Here is a 22,624-nt window from a genome sequence, read left to right as displayed (position 1 = left end):
GATCAACGAAGGGCACCTGCTGGGTGGAGCTGCCCCTGGCACCCCTGGGGGGGCACGTGTCTCGACGTCGGCAGCCAGGCTGGCTGGCGAGTGGATGCTGGGGTTGGGAGGCTACAAGGTGTCAGCAGGGCAGAAGCGCAAGGTCTTTCCTTCCGCAAGGCACCCGCTGCTCTCCACCTTATCCTCTCATCCAAACCAGCCACAGCCTGGAGGAAGGCGAGTGAAAAAGGTGACCTGGCAGGGAGCCAAGAGCGTAACCCTGCCACCTGCTGTGTCTGTCCCCTCAGGCCCGTCCAGTGCCAGAACGACGGCCGCTCCTGCTGGTGCGTGGACGCCGCGGGCATGGAGGTGCCGGGCAGCAGGCAGCCGGGGAGACCCGCGGCTTGTGAGTACCAGAGTGGGGCTCGGTGGGGGTGAGCCACGGGCTTGGACAGGTGCCCCCACCCACACAAGTGTCCTGTGCCTGGTGCGAGAAGCTAGGAGCTGTCTTCTCGTGTGTGGTGGGAGATAGGAGACAGTTCTGAAATTTGGGACCTGGCCGAAAGCCATCCCTTAGATGATAACTATGGTGAGTCATGGAAGGAGCCAGAGTCCACTAACACAAGGGTCCATTAGCGTGGTGGGAACAGGAGCCTAAAATGAACGCTCCCCTTCAGGGCATGCAAGCTGTGTTCTGGGACTGGTTTTTCACGGCCGGCCTGGTAGCTTTGGGTCTAGGCAGCTCCTCGCCCTCTCCAGCTGTGTAAACTTGGCCTGGTCACACTGCCTCACCGAGCTACGTTTCCTCCTGGAGTGGGCTCTGCCCCCGGGTGCTGCTGTGAGGATTCGGCACACAGCAGGTGAACAGGGGACAATGACCAGGCACATCATTGCAGCTGTCTCTCAACCCCACAGAGGTGCGAGAGAAGCCCAGGGCCGTGGAGCAGCTTCCCCGAGGCCACACAGCGAGCAGGTGCAGAAATCGCTTGCATTCAGACAGCTCTGTTGGGCGCAGGCCTTCCCTCCCTGCCTCTCCACTCTGCAGTGCCAGCGCTGTGGCGGTGTGGGCGACTGGTGTGGCGCTGCTGAGACCAGCTGGCCTCTGCTGCCCCGGCCCCCGGCATGGCCTGGGCCCGGCCCTGTCCTCCCAGCCGGATCCCTGTGGGGACGGGAGTCCTGCCAGATTCTCTGTCCCATGCACCTGACGCCGCTCTGTGCCCCCCGCCCCAGGCCTGTCGTTCTGCCAGCTACAGAAACAGCGGATCCTGCTAAGCGGCTACCTTAACAGCACGGCCACATCCTACCTCCCTCAGTGTCTGGATTCCGGGGACTACTCGCCCGTCCAGTGCGACGTGTGGCAGGCGCAGTGCTGGTGTGTGGACGCCGAGGGCATGGAGGTGTACGGGACGCGCCAGCGGGGGCGGCCAACGCGATGTAAGTCCCCCCACCCCGACCCCAGGGCACCTGCGCTGCCGGGGCGGGGTTGCAGCCTTCCTCACTGTCAATCAAAGGATTGGGTCGCCCTGATTGGACGTGACCCTGATGAAGGGAAATGCGAACGTTGTGACTGCAGGTATCCTCCTGGGGTTTCCGTGCGGTGGACACTGGGCATTCTGTGGCTGCCCCTTAGATGCTCATGCAAGGTGTCATGTTGAGGGTCACGAGCCTCCCGCCCCAGACCTGGGTCACTGAGCCACTCCCCCCCCCCCCCCCCAGTATGCACCTGCTGCTACCTCAGTCTAAACCTCTGTCGTGAAAACACGTAGGTCCAAGGAGCTGTGAGATAAGAAACCGTCGCCTGCTGCACGGGGTGGGAGACAGGTCACCTCCGCAGTGCTCGGCGGATGGCGAGTTTATGCCAGTGCAGTGCAAGTTCGTCAACACCACGGACATGATGGTATTCGATTTGGTCCACAGCTACAACAGGTAAGGGGAGCTGGGCCTCGGCCTTGGGGACTCTGAGTGTCACCAGCACAGCGTGGCGAGGAGCGATGGTGCTTTGCTCTCATGCCTCCGATGGGTGTCCCGGGGGCTGCGACATCTTTCACTAGACCACCATGACTGCTACAATGAAAAATATATGTAGCTTCGGGCCAGAACACCTCTCAGAATAGAGACATGTGCCCTAGCCGGGGTTTACTGAGTCACCTTTCGCTGCGCGGGAAGCTTGGGAGCAAGTGACAGATGGTCCAAAGGTGGACAGCGGAATCCAGGTGACATGTATGCAGCCACTCAAGAGCATGCATTCGAGCCAGGAAAGCTGCCTTGGAAAGGATTCCATAGGATAGTATGACAGCGTAGCAGGGCACGAGATGCAAAGTACAGCTAACGCAGGCATCATACCTAATTAAAACAGATCCGTTATGTGCGCCTATGTGATTACAATCGCGCGGGGTCTGTAGGGGACTAAGGGGTGCAGAGGGTGCAAATATGAGGGGGCGCTTGCTGTGCTGTCCTCCTGGGCTACTTTGAAGGTCAAGGGTGCCACGGGGTCGCAGAGATGGCCACACGGGGATCATATTTCAGAAATGATCGTACTTAGAGCACTTTGTAAACAGTGTGTCTGCATGCGAATAACTTTGGTGACGTTATAAATGGAGCTGCGTTGTAGATCATGGCCGGGATAGCCAGGCAAGCTTCCTGCTATTCACAACGGCCACTTGCTGAGGGTGAAGGAGCTCCCAGCAGACTTCACGTGCAACTGAACCATTCTGGGTGGGAGAAGAAGGGAGGGAGTCTCTGGCTGTTGATGAGGATTCTCTCGGAGAAGGCAGCATTTCGGCAGCCGGCTTCCCAGTCCAGCAGTGTCTCCCTCTGGGAGAGTGCGGAACTCCTCACGGGCTGGTCTGGGGGAGGCGCAGGCTGGCAGTCTGCATCAGGAGTGGCCCCCGTGCACAAGCTTTGCTTGGGCTGCATGCGGTTTTAAAAGCCGAGAGCTTGCCCTCGGTTACACCCTGTGATCCTTCCGGTTTTCTGTAGGAAGAAGCCTAGTTCACCAGCAGGAATTTCATGCATTCAACCCCCAACACAGAGTTCTGAACTCCCAGGGAGAAGAACAGGGTCGGAGGTTGTGCAGTCTGCCCATGGCAGCAGGAAGCCGGGCTGGAGCTGCGCCCTTAGCACCCGGGGCACAGCCTCCTGTGCTCGGGTCCTCTGTTCCCAGATGCCAGACCCCATCTGTTTCATTCTTGTGTGTGACTGCCATGCCCTTGGTAGTGCGTTAGCGGCCTGCAGCGTGCCCGTCATCATTGGCCCTCTCAACGCATCTGCGACACCTTTGCAGGTTTACTAAACTCTACATTTCATTCACCTGCAGGGAGTCCTCTGGCAGCAGCCAGTTTCAGCAAATGTGGGTACTTCTGTCCCTAGGCCCAGGGCTGGCCTTCCTGTGAGCACACACAGATCTCAGTCTGACAGACCCAATGCTTCCTACAAATGGGAGATTTTACATCTTTTGTTTTTAAAAAGGTTATTTATTTATTTATTTGAGAGGTAAAGTTACAGACAGGGAAGGAGAGACAGAGAGAAAGGTCTTCCATCCGCTAGTTCACTCCCCAAATGGCCGCAATGGCTGGAGCTGAGTCGATCAGAAGCTAGGAGCCAGGAGCTTCTTCCGGGTCTCCTACATGAGTACAGGGGCCCAAGCACTTGGGCCATCTTCCACTGCTTTCCCAGGCCACAGCAAAGAGTTGGATCGGAGGTGGAGCAGCCGGGACTCAAACCGGTGCCCATACCGGAGGCCAGTGCCACAGGTGGAGGCTTAGCCTACTATGCCACAGCACTGGCCACAGATGTTACATCCTCTTACCTACTTTAATTGATGCTTACTGTCTCTAGCATACAAATGAGAGGTGTGAGGCAGAGGTCAGGGAACTCACCTAGGGAAGCGTAATTAGTGTACACTAGAGCTTTCTGGTTCCTTTTATCAGTTTACTTTCACCACTTTTACTATTTCCACTCATCTCTGTCACCCCAAGCACATAGCACAGAGTCTTGCACACGTAGGTCTACAACAACCAGTGTTCATCAAATAGATAATGTGTCAAGGAACCTTGTGGGTACCACTTTGAGGATGAGGTGCAATTCACAGATACTTCCACAAGAGGGCAGTTATGTTAAAAGTAAAAAGTTCAGAAGAGCCCATTGTATTAAAACAAATTCACTCCTGAAACAGGATCCTTACTTTTTGTAAGCAAGCATGCCTTGGAGCATACTGTAGCTTAGGAAGGTCGTGGGAAGGAGTGCATGGTTGGTTACTGGAAGTGCAGCTGTAATCAGGGGTTTTCTGATATCTATGTTGAATGGAGTAGTCCCAGGCTCAGGGCCCTAACCCCCAAGGGTGGAAGGTGCTGTGTAGTCTTAGTTTAGTGCTAATGCTCGCCAGAAAAAAATACAGGATGGCTAGTTGCATTTGCATCTCAGAGAAGCAAAGACTACTTCATGTATCTCTCCAGTATCGCAGAGGAAGTAGGAAGTATCCTAGTCACCACCAGTCTTGGGTTTGGGAAGGAATGGATCTGGAGGGAAGAGAGAGCTGAGTGGATGCTGGAAGTGAGCAACGGCGCTGCCTGGGGCGAGGGGCGGGGAGAGCATGAGTGAGTAGAGAGGTGTTTCCTGGTGGGACCCACGCTGGAGGAATACAAGTGGACAGCTCCTAGGCTTCCACTTCACCCTAGGTCAAGGGTGAGCTTGGGAAGTTGGGAATGTAGAATCTGATGGGGTTTCTTTGGGGAACCCAAGTGGAGGAGTGGTGGAAGGTGGCTGGCTTACCCTCACGGGGCCCTGGGAATGCTGGGAGTCCAGCTGCTGAGAGTCCTTAACGTGTCTGGGGATGATTTGCACTTGAATGTGGCCACCGTGTTTGCCCTTTTGGAGCAAGGCCTGGAGCCCCTTGCAGAAGGCCACCGCCCACCACGTATGTCTGGCTGGTGACTTTTCTTTCTTTCTTTTTTTTTTTTTTTATTTGACAGGTAGAGTTATAGACAGTGAGAGAGAGAGAGAGAGAGAAAGAGAGAGAAAGGTCTTCCTTCCATTGGTTCACTCCCCTAATGGCTGCTATGACTGGCGCAGTGCCAGTCGAAGCCAGGAGCCAGGTGCTTCTCCTGGTCTTCCATGTGGGTGCAGGGCCCAAGCACCTGGGCCATCCTCCACTGCCTTCCTGGGCCACAGCAGAGAGCTGGCCTGGAAGAGGGGCAACCGGGACAGAATCCGGCGCCCCAACCGGGACTAGAACTCGGGGTGCCGGCGCCGCAGGTGGAGGATTAGCCTGTTGAGCTTTTTTACGCAACAAAAAGCAAACGTCCTTTCCCACCAGTCACGTTATTGTTATTTTAAAATATTTTGTTAATTTTTTTATCTTCCGCCTTTATTCCAACATGTCCAACAAGGAAAAGAGAGGAAAACCCAGGGCAGGCGAAGTGAGAGTAGAAAGCGAGAAGTCAGGGGCAGCCCTGGCGCACACCAGGCCCCCTGGGAGGTGGTGACGCACGCGAGGGCTGCATTTTCTACCCTGTGCTTTCCTAGCACCAGAGAAAAGATAAAATCCTCTCAGCTATGCGGTTTCCACCTGCTAGAAACAAGTCGGGTTCTCAGAGGAACATAGGTCTCCCCCCACTGAGGACAGAAGGAAGTTTGTTCCTTGGGTCGCCATCAAGGATGCAAGTCCAGAGGGGACCGCGTAACCTGCCGGTCTGGTGCTGCCGCCCAGACCACTGCCTTCCCAAGGCTGCTGCCCGGAAGAGGCAGGGAGGCAGGATCTTCACGGCTTTTCTAAGACTGAGTTGCTCGGGACCCGGCCTTCTCTACCACGCTGGTAGACAGGGTCAATAAGAAGTTCATAGGAAATGCATATTACAAAAAAAAAAAAAAAATCATGCATGGGTTTGAAAACTATTTTGCACCAGAATCCAGTTGTCTTTTAGCTACGATTTCTATGAGCTTCTCCAGCCTGTTGAGTCCTTCTGTGGCTACGGCCATTTCCATTTCCCTGCTGCCTGCACGCAGGGTTCTGTCTCCCACCTTGAGGTTGGAAGGCTACGAATGATCCTTCTAGAAAGGTTCTCCAGCCTCCATTCTCCCCTGATCCGATCGCTATTCTTGGTTTTAGAATCCCACTCCAGGCCGGCGCCGGGGCTCACTAGGCTAATCCTCCGCCTGTGGCGCTGGTACTCCGGGTTCTAGTCCTGGTTGGGGGTGCTGGATTCTGACCCGGTTGCTCCTCTTCCAGTCCAGCTCTCTGCTGTGGCCCGGGAAGGCAGTGGAGGATGGCCCAAGTGCTTGGGCCCTGCACCCGCATGGGAGACCAGGAGGAAGCACCTGGCTCTGGGCTTTGGATCAGCGCAGCGCGCTGGCCGTGGCAGCCCTTTGGGGGGTGAACCAATGGAAGGAAGACCTTTCTCTCTGTCTCTCTCTCTCACTGTCTAACTCTGCCTGTCAAGGAAAAGAAAAAAGTATCCCATTCCAGATCACTGCTTCCGGAAGCATTCTTTGGCTACGAACAAGTTTTAAACCCAGGCGGCCCAAGGATAAGCCAGGATGGAGCCAGGGCTGTCTGGTCCGATTTCCTTGGTAGAAGCAGTGTCAGGGGTCTCCTAAGGAGGAGGCTGAAAGCGTGGCAGACGGCCTGGTGCCCTGGTGGCGGTAAGTTACCAACGACACCAGGAGAAGCAACAGCGAAACCACCTCAGCAGCGCTAATTCTTACGCTGGGGAAGGTTCTAGAATTCCTAGATGGTGATGTCCTTTCAGAAATCAGCCATAAAAGGGAGACAGTGTCACAGCGGTTTGTGGGAACACAGGGAATTAGAGGGCCCCAGAGCTTGAAGTCACTGCTGGTTGCAGGGTGGCGCTCTGGGAAGACCACGCTCACCACACGGCCACCCACCAGGGCTGCAAGGGCACTGGAAGTGACTCAGGATCCCCAGCCCTGGTCCTGACCAGGTGGGCTTGACCCAACCAGAATCCCGTCTTCCTCATTTGTAAAATGGACTTTTGTAGAATGAAATGGGCTAAGGTGTGGAGAGCACTTGGTGTAGTGTCTGAGAACGCACCACCTCTTGCTATTTTGGTGACTAGGAACTAGCAGTGATGCTCCTGTGTGGCCAGGGCAGGCCTAGCATTCTGTTGTGTCTGCCGCGGGCCCTTAGCTCTTCTCACCACACACAGAATTGGTGAGGGGGGACTAACGATGACAGTGCAGGGTGTCTGCACCGGAAGTGAACAGCAGACGGGCCTGGAGTCCATGTGCCAGTAGCTCCTTTAGGGTGGTCTTCCTGGGAAAGGTGGGAGGACCCTCCTTCTAGCTAAGGCCAAGGATGGGGGAAGACACCCAGACGAAGGTCTATGCAAACAGCGCTATGTCCAACCCCAAGCCGAGGGCTTTGACCAGAGAGTGGTGGGATTCAGATCAACACCCTGAAGGTCGTGTCTGCCCCGAGCCAAGATGGTTGAGGTTGAATCCTGGGTTGAAATGGCAGAGCACGGAGTTAGAGTAATATACATTTCTTGTGCCTTGGGCTGGGTTGGGTTTCAGGCCAGCCAGGGGTCTGGGCAATGCATTTATCCAGACACGTGAATACGTCGATGAGATGCCAGGAAAAATGAGGTGTTGGATACGCACCCTAGAGTGCTGGAGGAGTGACACGGCCTGCAGGATTCAGGTACCGCCAAACACCCACTGAGTGCCACCACTGAGAGACAGCCATCAGGCGGTGCATAAAGCCAGGGTGTGACCCCAGTTCTCAGTACAGCTTCGAGGTGGTGACCCACAAACTTCACCTTCTTCATTTCTAAAATGGAGAGGGCAGTAACACCAGCTTCCTTTCAAGAGAGTAACGAGCAGTAAATGGGCCAAAGATAGTACACATTTTGTGGGTGGTGTTTTACAACATACAGCTCAGCAGATAGGAAAATTCATTATTAGCACATTTAGAATTGAATTTCCAGGTTCCATGGAGCAAATTTTTATTATATACCCCTTGTTAGCGGCCAGTAGACAAAGCAAGGTTCTAGTTTCCATTATGCAGCTCAATTGCTACGACACTCTTTGGTTAAAAGATTGATCGACTTGAAAGGCAGAATGACAGCAATGGAGAGCCAGACACAGAGATGTTCCATCCACTGCTTTACTCCCCAAATGCCCACAACAGCTGGGGAGGGACCAAGTCAAAGCTAAGATCCGAGAACTTCAGCTGAGCCTCTCACATGGTGACAGTGACCCAAGCATGGGAGCCATCATCTGCTGCCTCCCAGGTACATTAGTGAGAAACTGGAGCAGAAGTGGAGTGGCCGGAGTTAATCCCGGCACTCAGATACGGGATGCAGGCATCCTGGGTAGCGGCTTAGCCAGCTGCACCACAACGTCCATTGTAACATCCTTTTTATTTAACTCCCACGCACATAACAGACCAGTAGGACAGAAGAAAGTATCCATAATATCCATATTGATTTCCATTAAGTTGGCTAATACTTGTTGTGTTACAATGTTGGGGCTCGAGGAGCGACTAGGCCATCAATTGCCTGCTAGTAATAGTTTAGTAATTGGTAATTGTAGTGTGTGTGCAGGCCATTTTACAAGGGCCTTCAAAAGTTTGTGGAAAATGGAATTAAAGGATGTTTATTTTGATGCAGAACTTTTTTTTTTAATGTAGAAATTACATCTTTCTGGAGTGATTCTGATTTTTTAAAAAAGTATTTATTTGAGAAGCACAGAGACAGGGAGAAAGCGCCCTTCCACTGGTTCACTCCCCAAATACCCAGGACAACCGATGCTGACCCAAGCTCAGAGCCAGGAGCTGGAAATCCGACCCAGGTGTCTCCGGAGGGGCCGGAACCTAAACTTGAGCCATCGCTGCTGCCTCTGGGCTTGCGTTGTCAGGAAGCTGCGTCAGGAGCCGGAGATGGGTACTGAACCCAGGACTCTGATACGGGAAGTGCGGGTCTTAACTGCTAGGCCAGAAGTGCACCCTGGCACAAAAACTTCTGAAATCCATGCGAGTTGTTTTTACAATGCATTTTACATGAACTTTTTGAAGATTCCACATTCGTATGGATTTCAAATTCTTTTGCACCCAATCTTTTACCTCCATGTCTGACTGTCTACACAAGGTCACACACGTTTCCTTTCGCCTAGAGTTTATAATTACCACCACCAACTGTGGCATTTTATTTCCTTGGTGAGATTTACACTTGTTTTCGTCCAAATGTTCCCATCTTTGGACGCTGAGGTTGTTTTCAATATTTTGCTAGCAGAGATCACAAGGCCGCAGCCCTCTCCGGGTTTATGGCTGCTGCTTCCGCTGGCCTCTTGTTTAGCGCTATGTCTGCAGGCACAGGTATATGCCTCTTATGTGGGCCTCTCGCACTGGCTGCAGGGGGATGAGAACAAAGCCCGCCATGCTGTATCAAGAGAAGTTCCCCTCTTGTTGCCGAATCCCTGCGCATGGCGGGAATTCCTCCGTCCGGCTCTCCATAGCTTAACTTCCTGTCACCCCCAGGGAGCCGAGATGGTGAGCCCTACAGCCACTGCAGGCCCAGCGTGATTAAGTCCCTTGACTTGTGAGAGGGACGTGTAGCCCTCCTTAGCCATGTGGTGATGACGCTGTGTTCTTCCAAGTCTGGAACTGGAAGTGTTCCTTTCGAAGGATTTGCTGTTGGGAAATGAGGCTGCTTCTCCGTCCCAGGGGGCTCTGAAACTGTCTGGTCTCCCCAAGGAGAGCGTCGACCGTGTGCCAGTGTCTGTGACACAGAGCTGTGTCCCTGTAAAGGGAGCGGTCATCCCACGAGACGCTCACACGCACACGCACTGGTTGGTCCAGGCTCATGGCTAAGGGACAGCGCTTGCTAGGTGACCGCTAAGGGCAGCTCTGTGCCACAAGATCCAGGCTCGCTGTGGCCTAGGAAGGCCAGCTGAGAGGCGTGGGGCTCGGACAGGCGTGGGTCCCCTTCCCGTGGCTGGGGCTCGGCCACGTCCGTGGGCACCGGAAGAGCCTGGGAAGGCTTGGACGAGGCAGTGCCCGGATCTCATTCTCAGGTTCCCAGCCGCGTTCGTGACCTTCAGCGCGTTCCGGGGCAGGTTCCCCGAGGTGTCCGGGTATTGTTACTGCGCCGACAGCCAAGGGCGGGAGCTGGCTGAGACAGGTGAGCGCGAGCTCTGCGGGGGCGAGAGCCGAAGCATCGCCACCTGGGAGGCAGGGATCACCAGGGGCTGCATGGGGAGGCCTGCCAGGCTGCTGCAGGGTCAAGGAGGGCATGGCCTCGGCCCACCTGACCATAAGGGGTTCTGAACGCAGCTGCTACCAGCCCATCTGCGTCTCGGTGCATACTGCAACGTGGCACCCCGTGGTGGGCAGACGCATGGATTCCAGCGTCTCCGGGGTGCCCCCTTGTGCCGTGCACAACCTGCACAACCTTACACAGCCGGCAGCCCTGACTCGCGACGCTCCAGTGCCGTTCAGGCCTGGTGCAGAGCTGCGGCGGGGAAGGCCCTGTGCCTCCCGCTGCCGTTGGCTCTGCGGGGTCGGCGCCCTGTCGGAGCGGCCGTCGCTGACCTGCCGGCTGTGCTTGCGCAGGCTTGGAGCTCCTACTGGATGAAATCTACGACACCATTTTCGCTGGCCTGGACCCTGCTTCCACCTTCGCCGACACCACCCTGTACCGGATCCTGCAGAGGCGCTTCCTGGCGGTGCAGTTCGTCGTCTCCGGCCGGTTCCGATGTGAGTTAAGGCGCTGCCCGCGGCCGCGCGGGCCCCACGCCCTCGGCGGCTCGAAGTCGCCACGGCCCGCGTGGCTGCAGGGCCGGAGGGGCGTGCGAGCCGCAAGGCACGCCGGGAGCACGGCAGGCGTGCTTTACGGCCGGATTTCTTCCAGGCCCCACGCGCTGTGAGGTGGAGCGCTTTACGGCAGCCAGCTTCGGGCACAACTACGTCCCGCGCTGTGGCCGCGGCGGGGCCTACGAGGCGGTGCAGTGCCAGACCGGAGGGCCGTGCTGGTGTGTGGATGCCCGCGGGCAGGAGCGCCCGGGCTCGCGGCGCCAGGGGCGGCCGCCGTCTTGCGGTAGGTGTCCCGGGGTGGGGTGGGGGCTTCCGGACCCCCCAGGCCTCTGCCGGCGGCCTGCCCCCTCCTCGCCCTGGCAGGTGCGCGTGACCCAAGACCATCTCCGAGTTAGTTTCCGGAAGGCCTCTTGCCTCGTGTCAGGCACGGGGGTTCCTCTGGGAGATCGGGAGGGAGACCGAGCAGGGAGAACCGAGGGGCGCCGTGCGCTGAGGGAAGTGGGTGCGGGCAGCCGCGTGTGCGGAGCGAGGGGCAGGTGTGCAGTCCGCCCGCCAGGGCTGAGGAGGGCCCTCACCCGGCGTCGTGCGCAGGTGACATGTGATTGGAGCCTTCCACAGTGACGTCTCCTGCAGTGGGAAGTAGGGCGGGGGGGGGGAGAGGGAGAGGAGGGGGAGAGAGGGAGGGAGAGGAGGGGGAGGGAGGGAGGGAGAGGAGGGGGAGGGAGAGAGAGAGGCGGAGGGGGAGGAGGGGGAGAGAGAGAGGGAGGGAGATAGAGAGAGGAAGGGAGGGGGAGGGAGAGAGAGGGAGGGAGAGGGAGAGAGAGAGGAAGGGAGGGGGAGGGAGGGGGAGGGATAGAGGGAGGGAGAGGGAAAGAGATAGAGAGGGCGGGAGGGGGAGGGAGGGGGAGGGAGAGGGAGAGAGGGGGAGGGAGAGGGAGAGGAGGGGGAGAGAGGGAGGGAGGGGGAAAGGGAGGGGGAGGGAGAGAGAGAAAGGGAGGAGGAGTGAGAGGGGGAGGCAGAGGGAGGGGGAGAGGGAGAGGGAGGGGGAGGAAGAAAGAGAAGGAGGGGGAGGGGGGAGAGGGAAGGGGAGGGAGAGGGAGAGAGAGCAAGAGCGCAACCGCAACCGCAACCGCAGCGTCGTAACAGCATGGATAATAGGCCTTGGGAGGGAGACGGGTACTCCACCTGCAGGTTGACACAGAAGAACAAAAAGCCTGCAGTGTGGGTCCGGGGCGCTGTTCAGTTTCGCCCGGGGGAGCGTGTGCATCTCTCTGAGGACGAGGGCTCTGCGGCTGCATCCCAGAGGTCAGGGGAGACGTGCGGAGGTACCGGGATGGGTTTGGAGAGGAGATGGCGAGCAGCATTAGACTAGCACCGGTCGGAAGTGTCCGCGTCACGCTGTCTTGACGGGAGATGGTGGGGACTGAGAGAGTTTCCTGAGGCTGCCCTAAGCAATCAGCAGGAACTGCACAGCTTAGAGCAGTCGGAAGGCACTGGCTCGTCCGGGGTCTGGGACTCCAAGGTCAAGGTGTCAGCCGGGCCGCGCCCCCTGAAGGCGAGCAGTGCGTTTCTTGCCCCTTCCCAACTTGCTGGCTGCCGGCAGTCCTTGGTGTTCTTTGTCTTGCCATGCACGTCGCCACCCAGTGCCTCCATTGTCACGTGGCTGGCTTCCCTCTGTCTGCTCTACTAACAGGAGCACTAGTGTTGGTTTAAGCACCACCACCCCCTTCCGCTGGGACCTCATCAGCTAATTCTATGATGGCTTGCTAAATAAGGTTACACTCTGTGGCTCCAGGAGGGATGTGGACTTTGAGGGGACACTGTTCAGCCCAGTACTAAGAGGGTGTGGAGAAGGGTGTGAACTTGAAAACTTCTTGCGAGGCAAGGGTGAGAGAGAGGGGAGAACCCAGGAGCTCTCCCGACTCGCATAAACTGGCTAGGTTCAGGAAGATCTGACACCGTGAAAAGAGGAATACCGGTCTTTTCATAGTTTTAAAATAGTTTGTGCTGACATTCATTCCATAATTCCTGTTACATCATTCACCGTCTCCAACTTAGTATTTTGAGTTTGGTGGTGTTCTTTCTGTAAGAAGGTTGGAAAAGCAGGCTAGGAAGCCCCGCCCCGAGGGTGTTTGCAGTCATATTTCAGTCCTGTTAAAACCTAGAGAATGTTGTGCCCTTGTTTCCAGATGGGAATAAGGACTGATGGCTTGCAGTTAAAAACAGCAGCACCGTCCAGTGCAGGGCAGGCCATGGGTTGCGACTCGCTCTCTGGCGCAGCAGTTCTGTCTGTGGAAACGCATGCCAGGGGAAATACTGCCTGACTTGCTCTGCCTGGGTAGCCCCACATAACAATGTATGGAAGGAGGAAGCTCTTCATCGCCAAGGGGGATACGCAGAGCAGTGAGCTTCATTTCTTCCAAACCTTCCAGTAACATCCATCGGAGGAAGCCATGCCCTGGTAGAGGGTGGGCTATGGGATCTGAGGCTGCCAGTCTCCCCCTCTACACATGCACACACTACAGGTTCCAGTTCTGTCTCTGCTGCCTGGTGGCGCAGGGACATTGGCTGACTTCCTTTTTTGGCATCCATGTGAATTCAGAGGAAAAGAATTATCTTAAAAAGCTGAGGAGAGAATGGGTGGTCTGAAAGCTCCCGTAAGATGTGTGGTTTTAGGAGGAAAAAGGAAGTGACTGAGATAGCCACTTGGCATTTGGAGCTTACGCCACCCATCCCGGGGAGGCCCCTTGCAGGGTGGTTCTAGAATGACCTGACTGTGCGTGGGGTTGACTGGGTTGACCCCTGTTTAACTATGTAGGAGCCCATTCTGTCTTAGCAGACAGCTGGGAAGGAGGAGGACAAGGGGAGGCAGTGCTCTCTCAGTCTTCCAGCTCGGGTAAGCTGGCTAGATTCAGAGAGACTGGAAACCACAAAGGCAGAAAGCAGGCCTTCTTAGAGTTTTATCGTAGTCTAACCTAGCGTTCGTTCCATGATTCCAAGGCCAAGTCAGGAATCCCAAGACAGTGCGTGAAATATGTTTACCATGTGAGCATCCTGGTGTTATTTCATAGGAAATAGTCTATTTCTTATATTATATATCACGTTCTAGGGAAAAACTTCCCAGCGTAGGAAACACAAATAGCAGGGTCCCCTGGGGCTCCTTGCCTTGTGGCTACGTCACTCTGAATGTGTGCCTCTGTCCGGCACAGCCTTCTCCTGGGCGTCTTTCTGTGCCTTCACACGACCCTCTTAGAAGAACACCATCCTTAGGCTTAGGGCCCACTCTAAGTTGGTGTGACACCATCTTCAGTCCATTACACCCGCCAAGATCCTGTTTCTAAGTAAGCTCATGTTTTCAGGTTCTGGGTAGACATTAATTTCTTTTTTTTTTTTTGGGGGGGGGGGCACTGTTGACCCAGTCCCATAGACACTTTGATCACATTTCCCCAGAGTGAGCCAGCATCACGAGACTTGCTCTAGGAAGGGCCCAGCGCCCCGTGGAAGCCGAGGCAGAGCATAGGGAAGGGAAGATGGCGAAGTACAGAGAGCAAAGTGGCCCAACAGGGTCACTGGTCTGGGTGGGGTCTGTTGGCCTCTGACGCCAGGAGAGGCCTGAGGGGACGGCTCAGGATCGTCTGTGATGTGAAAGCACCTCTCCTCCTTGATTCTGTTCTGTGCAGCTGAAAACCAGGCTTGTGCCTCAGAAAGGCAGCGGGCCCTGTCCAGACTCTACTATGGGGCTCCAGGCTACCTCGGCCAGCGCGACTTGGACTCAGCGCCAGGAGAAGGACAGGTCCCTCCAGGAGTGGCCGGCTCTGCCGCGTCCTGCCCACCCGCGATCAAGGAGCTCTTTGTGGACTCTGGGCTTCTCCGCCCCATGGTGGAAGGGCAGGAGCCAGCATCTGCCGTCTCTCAAAGTCTCCTCAAAGATGCCATCCGAGCGGTTTTTCCCTCTGGAGAGCTGGCTCGCCTCGCCCTTCGGTTTACCACCAACCCAAAGCGACTGCAGCAGAACCTCTTTGGAGGGAAATTTTTGGAGAACCTTGGCCAGTTTAACATGTCTGGTGCTCTTGGCACGAGAGGCACTTTCAACTTCAGTCGGTTTTTCCAGCAACTCGGACTGCCAGGCTTCCAGAACGGAGGGGCTGTATTGGAGTCCAGTGCGACCGCAGGACCTCCCAAAGCCTGGCCACAGGGTGTTGCTATGAATGAGCCCATTGTGGGCAGCTTTGGCTCTGAAGTCAACTTGGAAGAGAACCAAAAGGCCCTGAAGTTCCTGGCTTCCCTCCTGGAGCGCCCTGAATTCCTCCTCTTCTTGCAGCACGCTATTTCCGTACCGGAAGACGTAGCCAGGGATTTAGGTGATGTGGTGGAAATGGTACTCAGCAACCAAACCTGCAAGCAGGCGCCCGGAGGGCTTTTTGTCCCAGCGTGCACGGCAGAAGGAAGCTATGCGGATGTCCAGTGTTTTGCTGGAGAGTGCTGGTGTGTGGACTCGGGGGGCAAAGAACTTCCTGGCTCGAGAGTGAGAGGTGGACCACCGAGGTGCCCCACGGAGTGTGAAAAGCAAAGGGCTCGCATGCAAAGCCTCGTGGGCAGCCAGCCTGTTGGGTCCAGCTTGCCCATCCCTTCTTGCACCAGCGAGGGACTTTTCCTCCCTGTGCAGTGCTTCGACACGGAGTGCTACTGTGTTGATGCCGAGGGCCAGGCTATTCCTGGGACACAGAGTGCAATTGGCAACCTCCGGCAGTGTAAGTCTGTTGGGTGCTCCGTTTATAGATGCTTGCAGCATCTAGGCCTTGACCCAATGCATTGCAGAACCATGAACCCAGCCATGGCTGAAGCCCAAACTTCAGTTCATGACAAAATTAGCTACTTAAGGCTGGCGCCGCGGCTCACTAGGCTAATCCTCCGCCTTGCGGCGCCGGCACACCAGGTTCTAGTCCCGGTTGGGGCACCGATCCTGTCCCGGTTGCCCCTCTTCCAGGCCAGCTCTCTGCTGTGGCCAGGGAGTGCAGTGGAGGATGGCCCAAGTCCTTGGGCCCTGCACCCCATGGGAGACCAGGATAAGCACCTGGCTCCTGCCATCGGAACAGCGCGGTGCGCCGGCCGCAGCACACCTACCGCGGCGGCCATTGGAGGGTGAACCAACGGCAAAAGGAAGACCTTTCTCTCTGTCTCTCTCTCACTGTCCACTCTGCCTGTCAAAAAGAAAAAAAAAAATTAGCTACTTAAATGAAAAATTCGCCAGGAAAACTTGGATAATGGTCATTATTCCAAGGTGTGAATAAGATCTATAGGGTCTAAAAGAACTGCTACGTACATTTCTGTATTGCCAGTCAGCAGGTGCTCATGGGGTGCCCTCTGTCTAGACAGTATTCGCACGTTTAAGGTGGATGGTATTTCTGTGGCTGTGTTAGGTTTTAGATGGGGGTTGACAATAAAGTGGTTTCATTTTGGTTTTTGCCAGCATTTTACATTTCTCAAGCTGAAATACCCATTCACTGTTCCTCCCCAGGCCCCACCCCCTGCCAGCTGCAGGCCGAGCGAGCTTTCCTCAGGGCGGTGCAGGCCCTGCTGGCCAACTCCAGCACATCAGCCGCTCTCTCCAGCATCCACGTGCCGCAGTGCCGTGCCGACGGGGAGTGGAGCCGAGTGCAGTGCGATGGGCCCCCCGAGCAGGTCTTTGAGTGGTATGAACAGTGGCGGGCTCAGAACGCTGAAGGCCAGGAGCTGACCCTTGCTGAGCTGCTGATGAAGACCACGAGCTACAGAGAAGCAGCTTCCGGAAACTTCCATCTCTTTCTTCAACGTCTCTATGAGGCTGGCCAGCAAGGCGTCTTCCCGGTGCTGGCTCAGTACCCTTCCGTGCAAGATGTCCCCCTGGCAGTGCTGGAAGGGAAGCCGACTCAGCCCGGGGAGAACGTTCTCCTGCAGCCCTATCTCTTCTGGCAGATACTAGATGGTCAGCTCAGCCGCTACCCAGGGCCCTACTCGGACTTCAGCGAGCCGCTGGCGCACTTGAACCTTCGCAGCTGCTGGTGTGTGGATGAGGACGGTCGAGAACTGGAGGGAACACGGGCTGAGCCGAGCGAGGTCCCGGCATGTGAGTTAACTCATGTGAAGAACTGAGCCTGTGTGGTTTAAAAGCAGACGTCTCGTGGGAGGGTACTGTGTGTCTGAGGGGGGCTGGAGGTCAAAGGTAGCCAAGGACATCGCTTCGGCACGTGGGTGGGAGAATCCAGGCTCAGAGAGGGCGCGGGACTGGCCCCCAGGCAGATGGGCAGGTGTTGACAAGGTTGACATAAGGAAGACATCTTTAAAATCTTCACGATTGGTTAGGTCAGTGCTTTTGATTTTTGCTGCAGATCTTATGTGCGCCTAGCATTGTCTATTTTTTTAAAGATTTATTTATTTTATTTGAAAGTCGGAGTTACACACAGAGAGAAGGAGAGGCAGAGAGACAGAGTAAGGTCTTCCATCCGCTGGTTCACTCCCCAATTGGCTGCAATGGCCAGAGCTGTGCTGATCGGAAGCCGGGAGCCAGGAGCTTCTTCTGGGTCTCCCACACAGGTTCAGGGGCCTAAAGACTTGGGCCATCTTCTACTGCTTCCCCAGGGCATAGCAGAGCTGGATCGGGAGAGGAGCAGTCGGGTCTTGAACTGGCGTCCTTATGGGATGCCAGCACTACAGGCAGCAGCTTCATCCACTGTGCCACAGCGCCAGCCCCAACATCATCTTAAGAGCAATGAAGGCCAGGAGTGGATGGGTCCTGGCCCTGTCCTCCTATGGCAATGCTGTAGTAATCTCATGCGTTAGGTGTACCGCTGGATTAAACAAGCAGAATGCACCTGCGTGCTAAGGGCATGAGGAAAAGACCACCTACTGAGCCTTAACTGGCGTGGAGGGATCTAATTAAGGGAGGGATTGGAGAGCTGCAGATGGAAGTCTAAGGTCTGCGTTGTGGTAGCAGATTTATAGAAGGCAAAAATAGAATAAAGCTGACACTAGAGTGTCTTACATTAGAATGCCTTATTCCCAAATAGCCATACCAGCTGTCTGAGAGACCGGATCCAACACTGGTATGACCCAATCAGAATCTAACCAGAAGCTGCTGGTATTGTTAGGTGATGTTGTAACTGTTCAGCCTCAATGAAATCTGCTTTTGCAATGCTGGCCTATTTTCAGGATAATATAACAACTCACCAGACTATTTTTATATTAGCTGCATTTCAGGCTTTGGAAGCCACTGGGTTTAGAAAGTTGGGTGGCGGGACTGTGTGGTGACAGCTTGGTCCCTGAGCAGTTTTTATCTGTCCTGAGCATGTTGAACAGCCTGGAGACTCTACTACTAGGATTGTCCACTTGAACACCAAGATCTAGCACTAGGACCCCCAGAGTCAAGGCCGCGATGTCCCTCTGACTGTTACATAGGAACTCTCATTTGGTATTGCGAGGCCTGTGGAACATTCTCCAAACCAGCGCTCAGATCTCCTCCCCAGCGATGGCCCTCTAAGTTCTGACGCTCTGAGACTGACTTTGTTCCCCGTTACATGCAGTCTTCGCAGTCTGAGTTGCTGGTACCTGAAGTACCTGGTAGTAACCCAGTGACTAGGCTCATTGGCCTTTCTCTCGATGCTGGGCTGAGTGTTAGAATTGGGTTTGGGGTTGGGGTTGTGGCACAGTGGTCAGGTCACCGCTTGGAACACTTGCATCCCATATTGGAGTGCATTGGTGTCACAGCTGTTCCACTTCCAATCCAGCTTCCTCCTAATGCATCCTGGGAAGCAGCAAATGGTGGCTCAAGTGCTTGGGCCTCTTCCACATGCATGGGAGACCTGGGTGGAGTTCCAGGCTCCTGCTTTCATCCTGTCCCATCGCTGGCTGATGCAGGCATTTGAAAGTGAACCAGTGGATGGAAGCTATCTCCCTTCCCACCCACCCCACTCTGACTTTCAAGTAGATGACAATAAACAAACATAAGAACTAGATTTAGAGAATATTGGATTTTTAATTGAGTAACAGGGCTGTGTAGAGGACCAGGTGCACAAGGTCATGCATTAGGAAGCAAATATTAACCACCTGTACTCAGTATTTTACTTTTGTATTTCTCTTTTTGAAGTGTTAACAGCTGAACTAGCCGAGAAAGCAGCTGCGCGTTGTGTGTTCCTACAGTGGCACACGTGTGTGTGTTATGAATACACACCCATGTTTGGGGGTGCAGCTTCAGACTGTTCATTGACGTGGATGGGGGGTCGTTGGTTTGGAGCCTTGCTGCTCCAGCAGTGGTGTGGCAGCGTCAGCCCTCGCTCAGGAGCTAGAGTCGGTATCTGGGCCCCTGCCCTGCAGCTGAGTCAGAACCTGCAGTTCTACAATCCTTGCTGCGGAATCTCATCCACCAGAAAGCCTGAGAAGTCCTTGGCCGGAGGGAGGAGCTCGAGTTGTCTGCAGTCCTGGTCCTGGTCAGCCGTGGAGTGAGCGAGAGGAGGGGCCCTCAGTAAGGCCTGGTGCATAGGAAGTCCTTAAAGGGCAGTGAGGACAGGACCAGGACCTTCCTACATTCCCAGCCCTGCCTGGGATGGAGGACTCGGGCTTCTAGGAGCAGGAGACCACACTGCTCTCTGGCCTGACATTTTCCTTCCTTTCTTTATGTAACACGCACTTGTGCGCCACCTGGAGTGTGTTCTGTGCAGTACTGATAGGTGGATAGGAAGAGTGGGATCTGACTCTAGGAGCTGAGAAGCCAGAGGGGGCGCTGTCGAGCTATCAGCGCAGTAATCCACTGCAGGTGTGCACACAGGACTCCATGGGGACGGGGTGGAGTAACCACTTGGCACCAACCTGGGGGTGGGTCTGGAGGGGTCTTTGTCCAGTCATAGAGTCCCGGCAGGCCCTCTCCGGCAGAGGAAAGAGCACATGGCAGTCAGGGACGCTGTCTAAGAGGCTGCATGGTTGGATGTGGCTTGGGGAAAAGTGGTGGGGAGGACGGACAGAGCGGCAGAAGGTAAATCGGGGCCAGATTTCAAATGTGCTCCTGTGCCCAGTGAAAGAGTTTTCACCTTGTCCTAGAAGAAACGGAGAACAAGTTGCGATTTTCAAATGTAAGTTTTTGTCTCAGGGATCCCAAACCGCTGTGGTTAATAGTGGAGGTGATTTGGTTGGGATATCCACTTGATCAAGAAAACAACAATGACTTCAGATTCCAGAAGGCCAAGGTTTCTGCTGATCCTACACTCTCAAAAGAATTCACTCAACACGTCTGCTTTTGAATTCACAGTGTGGTTGGTGGAAATCCGTATGGCTAGGGCGGCTCTGACAGTGTGATGGTTGTAAGGCCAGCATGTGCCAGACGCCGTGTCAAACCCTTGCGCTGCAGCGTTTCATGGAATCAGTACAAAACCCGTGATCAGCTGGAAGAGGTGTCCCAGCTGTGCCCATTCCACAGCCAGGCTCAGCCAAGTTAGGCACGTTATCCACTGTCACACAGCTAATGAGTGATCCTTGTGTTAAACACTGGAGACAAGAGTAACTCGCTACTAATCCACCAAGCCTCCTTTCAGCCTTTGCTGTCTGCCCATCTGTCCACACACCTGTCTACCTTCCATTTGTCCATGCTTACACTGGTGACAGCTAGGCAAGATCACTGTTGCCAGAGTGTGACTGCCTGGGCTGGAATTGAGTAGTTACACAGCAGTTACACACGGACATCTTGAAGCTGTTTGGCTTCTGTGTGCCTCAGTTTAACCTGTGTGGCATGGGGATGAGAATGTCGTACTGGGCTCTTGTGCAGCTGAAGTTGCCCTGTGTGTCTAGGTTTCCTTGGCACAGTGCCTAGTGGGAGTAAACGTTAGCTACTGCTAATCGTATGCAGTAGGTCCTCCATAAATGCTGAGCGCATGGAATTGTGGCAGCAAACCAGAACGTTTGTTTCCAGGTGCGTGTGTGCATCACAGCAGGGCGGAAGGAGCTATGCGTGCTGAGCGATCCATCTGTGATCTATTTTTATCCCCCTAGGTCCTGGCTCCTGTGAGGAAGTGAAGCTTCTGGCTCTGCAGTTCATGAAGGAAGCGGAAGAGATTGTCTCGGCTTCCAACAGTTCTCAGTTCCCTCTGGGAGAGAGCTTCCTAGCGGCCAAGGGCATCCGGCTGACCAACGAGGAGCTCGGCCTCCCCCTGCTCTATCCTTCCCGCGAGGCATTCTGGGAGAAGTCTCTGCGTGGGCGTGATTACGCCGTCCGCTTGGCGGCTCAGTCGAGTGAGTGCCGTGCCCTTGAGCTTTCTTGCTCCGGCTCCTTGGGGAAGCCAGGGCTGAACTCGCCTCTGCTAAGTCATCTTGAGGGTTTTGCCGCCTCAGTTTCTTCAGCCTGGTCAATTCCTGAGAACGAGGAGGCGAGGCGGTTTTGTGCGCCCCATCAAAGCTGGCTGGCATACCACACACGTCTGCCCGGGGCTCCCCAGCCGAGCCATCCTGGGCACGCTCCCCCAACTTGTACTGCAGTCCCCTGGGAGCCAGATGTCTTTATGCAAATAGGGAGGAGCCCAGCCCCTTGTGGTCTGCTCCAGTGCTTCCCACTGTTTCCTAGGATTGGAAACACTGTGAAAGGGCAAGGGCAAAGGACCCTCACGTGGGGGAGCTGCTACGCTTGTGATGGCCTCTGGGCCACAGGCACGGCTTCCTGCCTGCGTGGGGCAGAGTGAGCTGAGAGCCCAGCCTTCTGCCCCAGGGCAGCAGCTGTGGGATCCTCAGGCGGGCCGAGTCTGGGGCTGAATCACGTGCCCAAGTCCATCCAGGTGGTAACCAGCGGAGCCTGGCTGGGATTCCAGCGCTCTGGTCCTCAAGCCCGTGCTCTTAGCACCTCTGTACCCTGCCAGGCTGACCCCAGGGGTGGCTGGAGGCGGTGCCAACATTGTCGCTTCACAGGGCCTCATTCCTCCTCCTCACCCCGCAGTCTGCTGTGGCAGGAGAGGCCTGTCCCCTATGAGTTTTCTCGCTGACCACCCAACTTTGCAAGGACTCGTGCTTCCTCGCTGGGCCTCTCCTGAGCTCCTCGACCCTTCCAGGTTGGCTCGGCTGAGTCTCTGGAGTTTTCTTGATCTGGGTCCCAAAAGAGCAAAGCAGTCTTCCCCCGACAACATCAGCACCAAATCAGGGAGAATCCCCTCCAGCAGGCCAAGCCTCCCTGCCTTCCCAGCGCTGGGCTGGCGCCTGCTGCCTCGGCTTTGTTCTCTTACAGCCACGGGAGCAGCTCCCCTGTGCTGTCTGTTTCGCGCCTGTCCCCTCAGCAGGTTTGTCTGTGCCATGTCTACTGTCATCACTCCGGTGCCTGGCCCAGCACCTGACGTCGCGTGTTCAGTGGATGGTAATTAGTTAACCATCCTTCGTGCTTCTTGGCTCTTTCTTCCTCTTCCTTCAACCCTTGCCCAGTGGCCAGGCACATCTTTCTGTGCTCCTCAGGGACCTGGGGACTTCTGCTTTTAGCAAGAAACCATTTTTAAATGTGGCGCATGGGCAGGATTGGAGGTAATCAAACAGAAAAGTGGGCTTGGAGCCCCTCCGGCTGTGACCACCTCGGTCAGGGAGGTCAGTGCCGAGTGTGGGCAGACACAGCTGGAGGAGCCGTGGGAACATGACGCTGGGTGGTTTGCTGGCTGCGTGACCAGCCCCACGCTCGATGTTGCAATCGGAGGCTGTAGAGAAAAGAGGAAGGGGCTGCCCAGAGGGCCAGGGCTGCTGTTTTCCCAGAGAGTCTGGGGTGGGGTTTAAGGGCTCAGGTCAGGAAAGACATTGAAGGGAATAAAGTATCTTCGGCCAACAGCACATGACGGCCGAAGTGAGGCTGTAGGAGAGGTTTGGGGGTCAGAGCACGCAGCCATGCCT

The 22,624-nt window shown here is 55.5% G+C and overlaps 1 protein-coding gene across 1 annotated transcript in view; it reads left to right on the top strand.

The window, feature by feature from the left end:
* Window positions 1-22,624, top strand: part of TG (thyroglobulin) — a 231,540-nt gene that overhangs the window by 1,968 nt on the left and 206,948 nt on the right. The window contains exons 3-11 of the mRNA XM_062189445.1: window positions 288-385; window positions 1,210-1,413; window positions 1,746-1,905; window positions 10,009-10,115; window positions 10,547-10,690; window positions 10,845-11,030; window positions 14,428-15,498; window positions 16,266-16,853; window positions 20,762-21,001. Coding sequence (XP_062045429.1) covers window positions 288-385; window positions 1,210-1,413; window positions 1,746-1,905; window positions 10,009-10,115; window positions 10,547-10,690; window positions 10,845-11,030; window positions 14,428-15,498; window positions 16,266-16,853; window positions 20,762-21,001 — 2,798 coding nt within the window. The remainder of the gene's footprint in view (window positions 1-287; window positions 386-1,209; window positions 1,414-1,745; window positions 1,906-10,008; window positions 10,116-10,546; window positions 10,691-10,844; window positions 11,031-14,427; window positions 15,499-16,265; window positions 16,854-20,761; window positions 21,002-22,624) is intronic.

This window comes from Lepus europaeus, chromosome 4 (genome assembly GCF_033115175.1).
Source record: "Lepus europaeus isolate LE1 chromosome 4, mLepTim1.pri, whole genome shotgun sequence".
In the NCBI taxonomy this organism is placed as follows: domain Eukaryota; kingdom Metazoa; phylum Chordata; class Mammalia; order Lagomorpha; family Leporidae; genus Lepus; species Lepus europaeus.
Note: the sequence above shows the minus strand (reverse complement) of the source record. Positions and strands in the feature narration are given on the sequence as shown.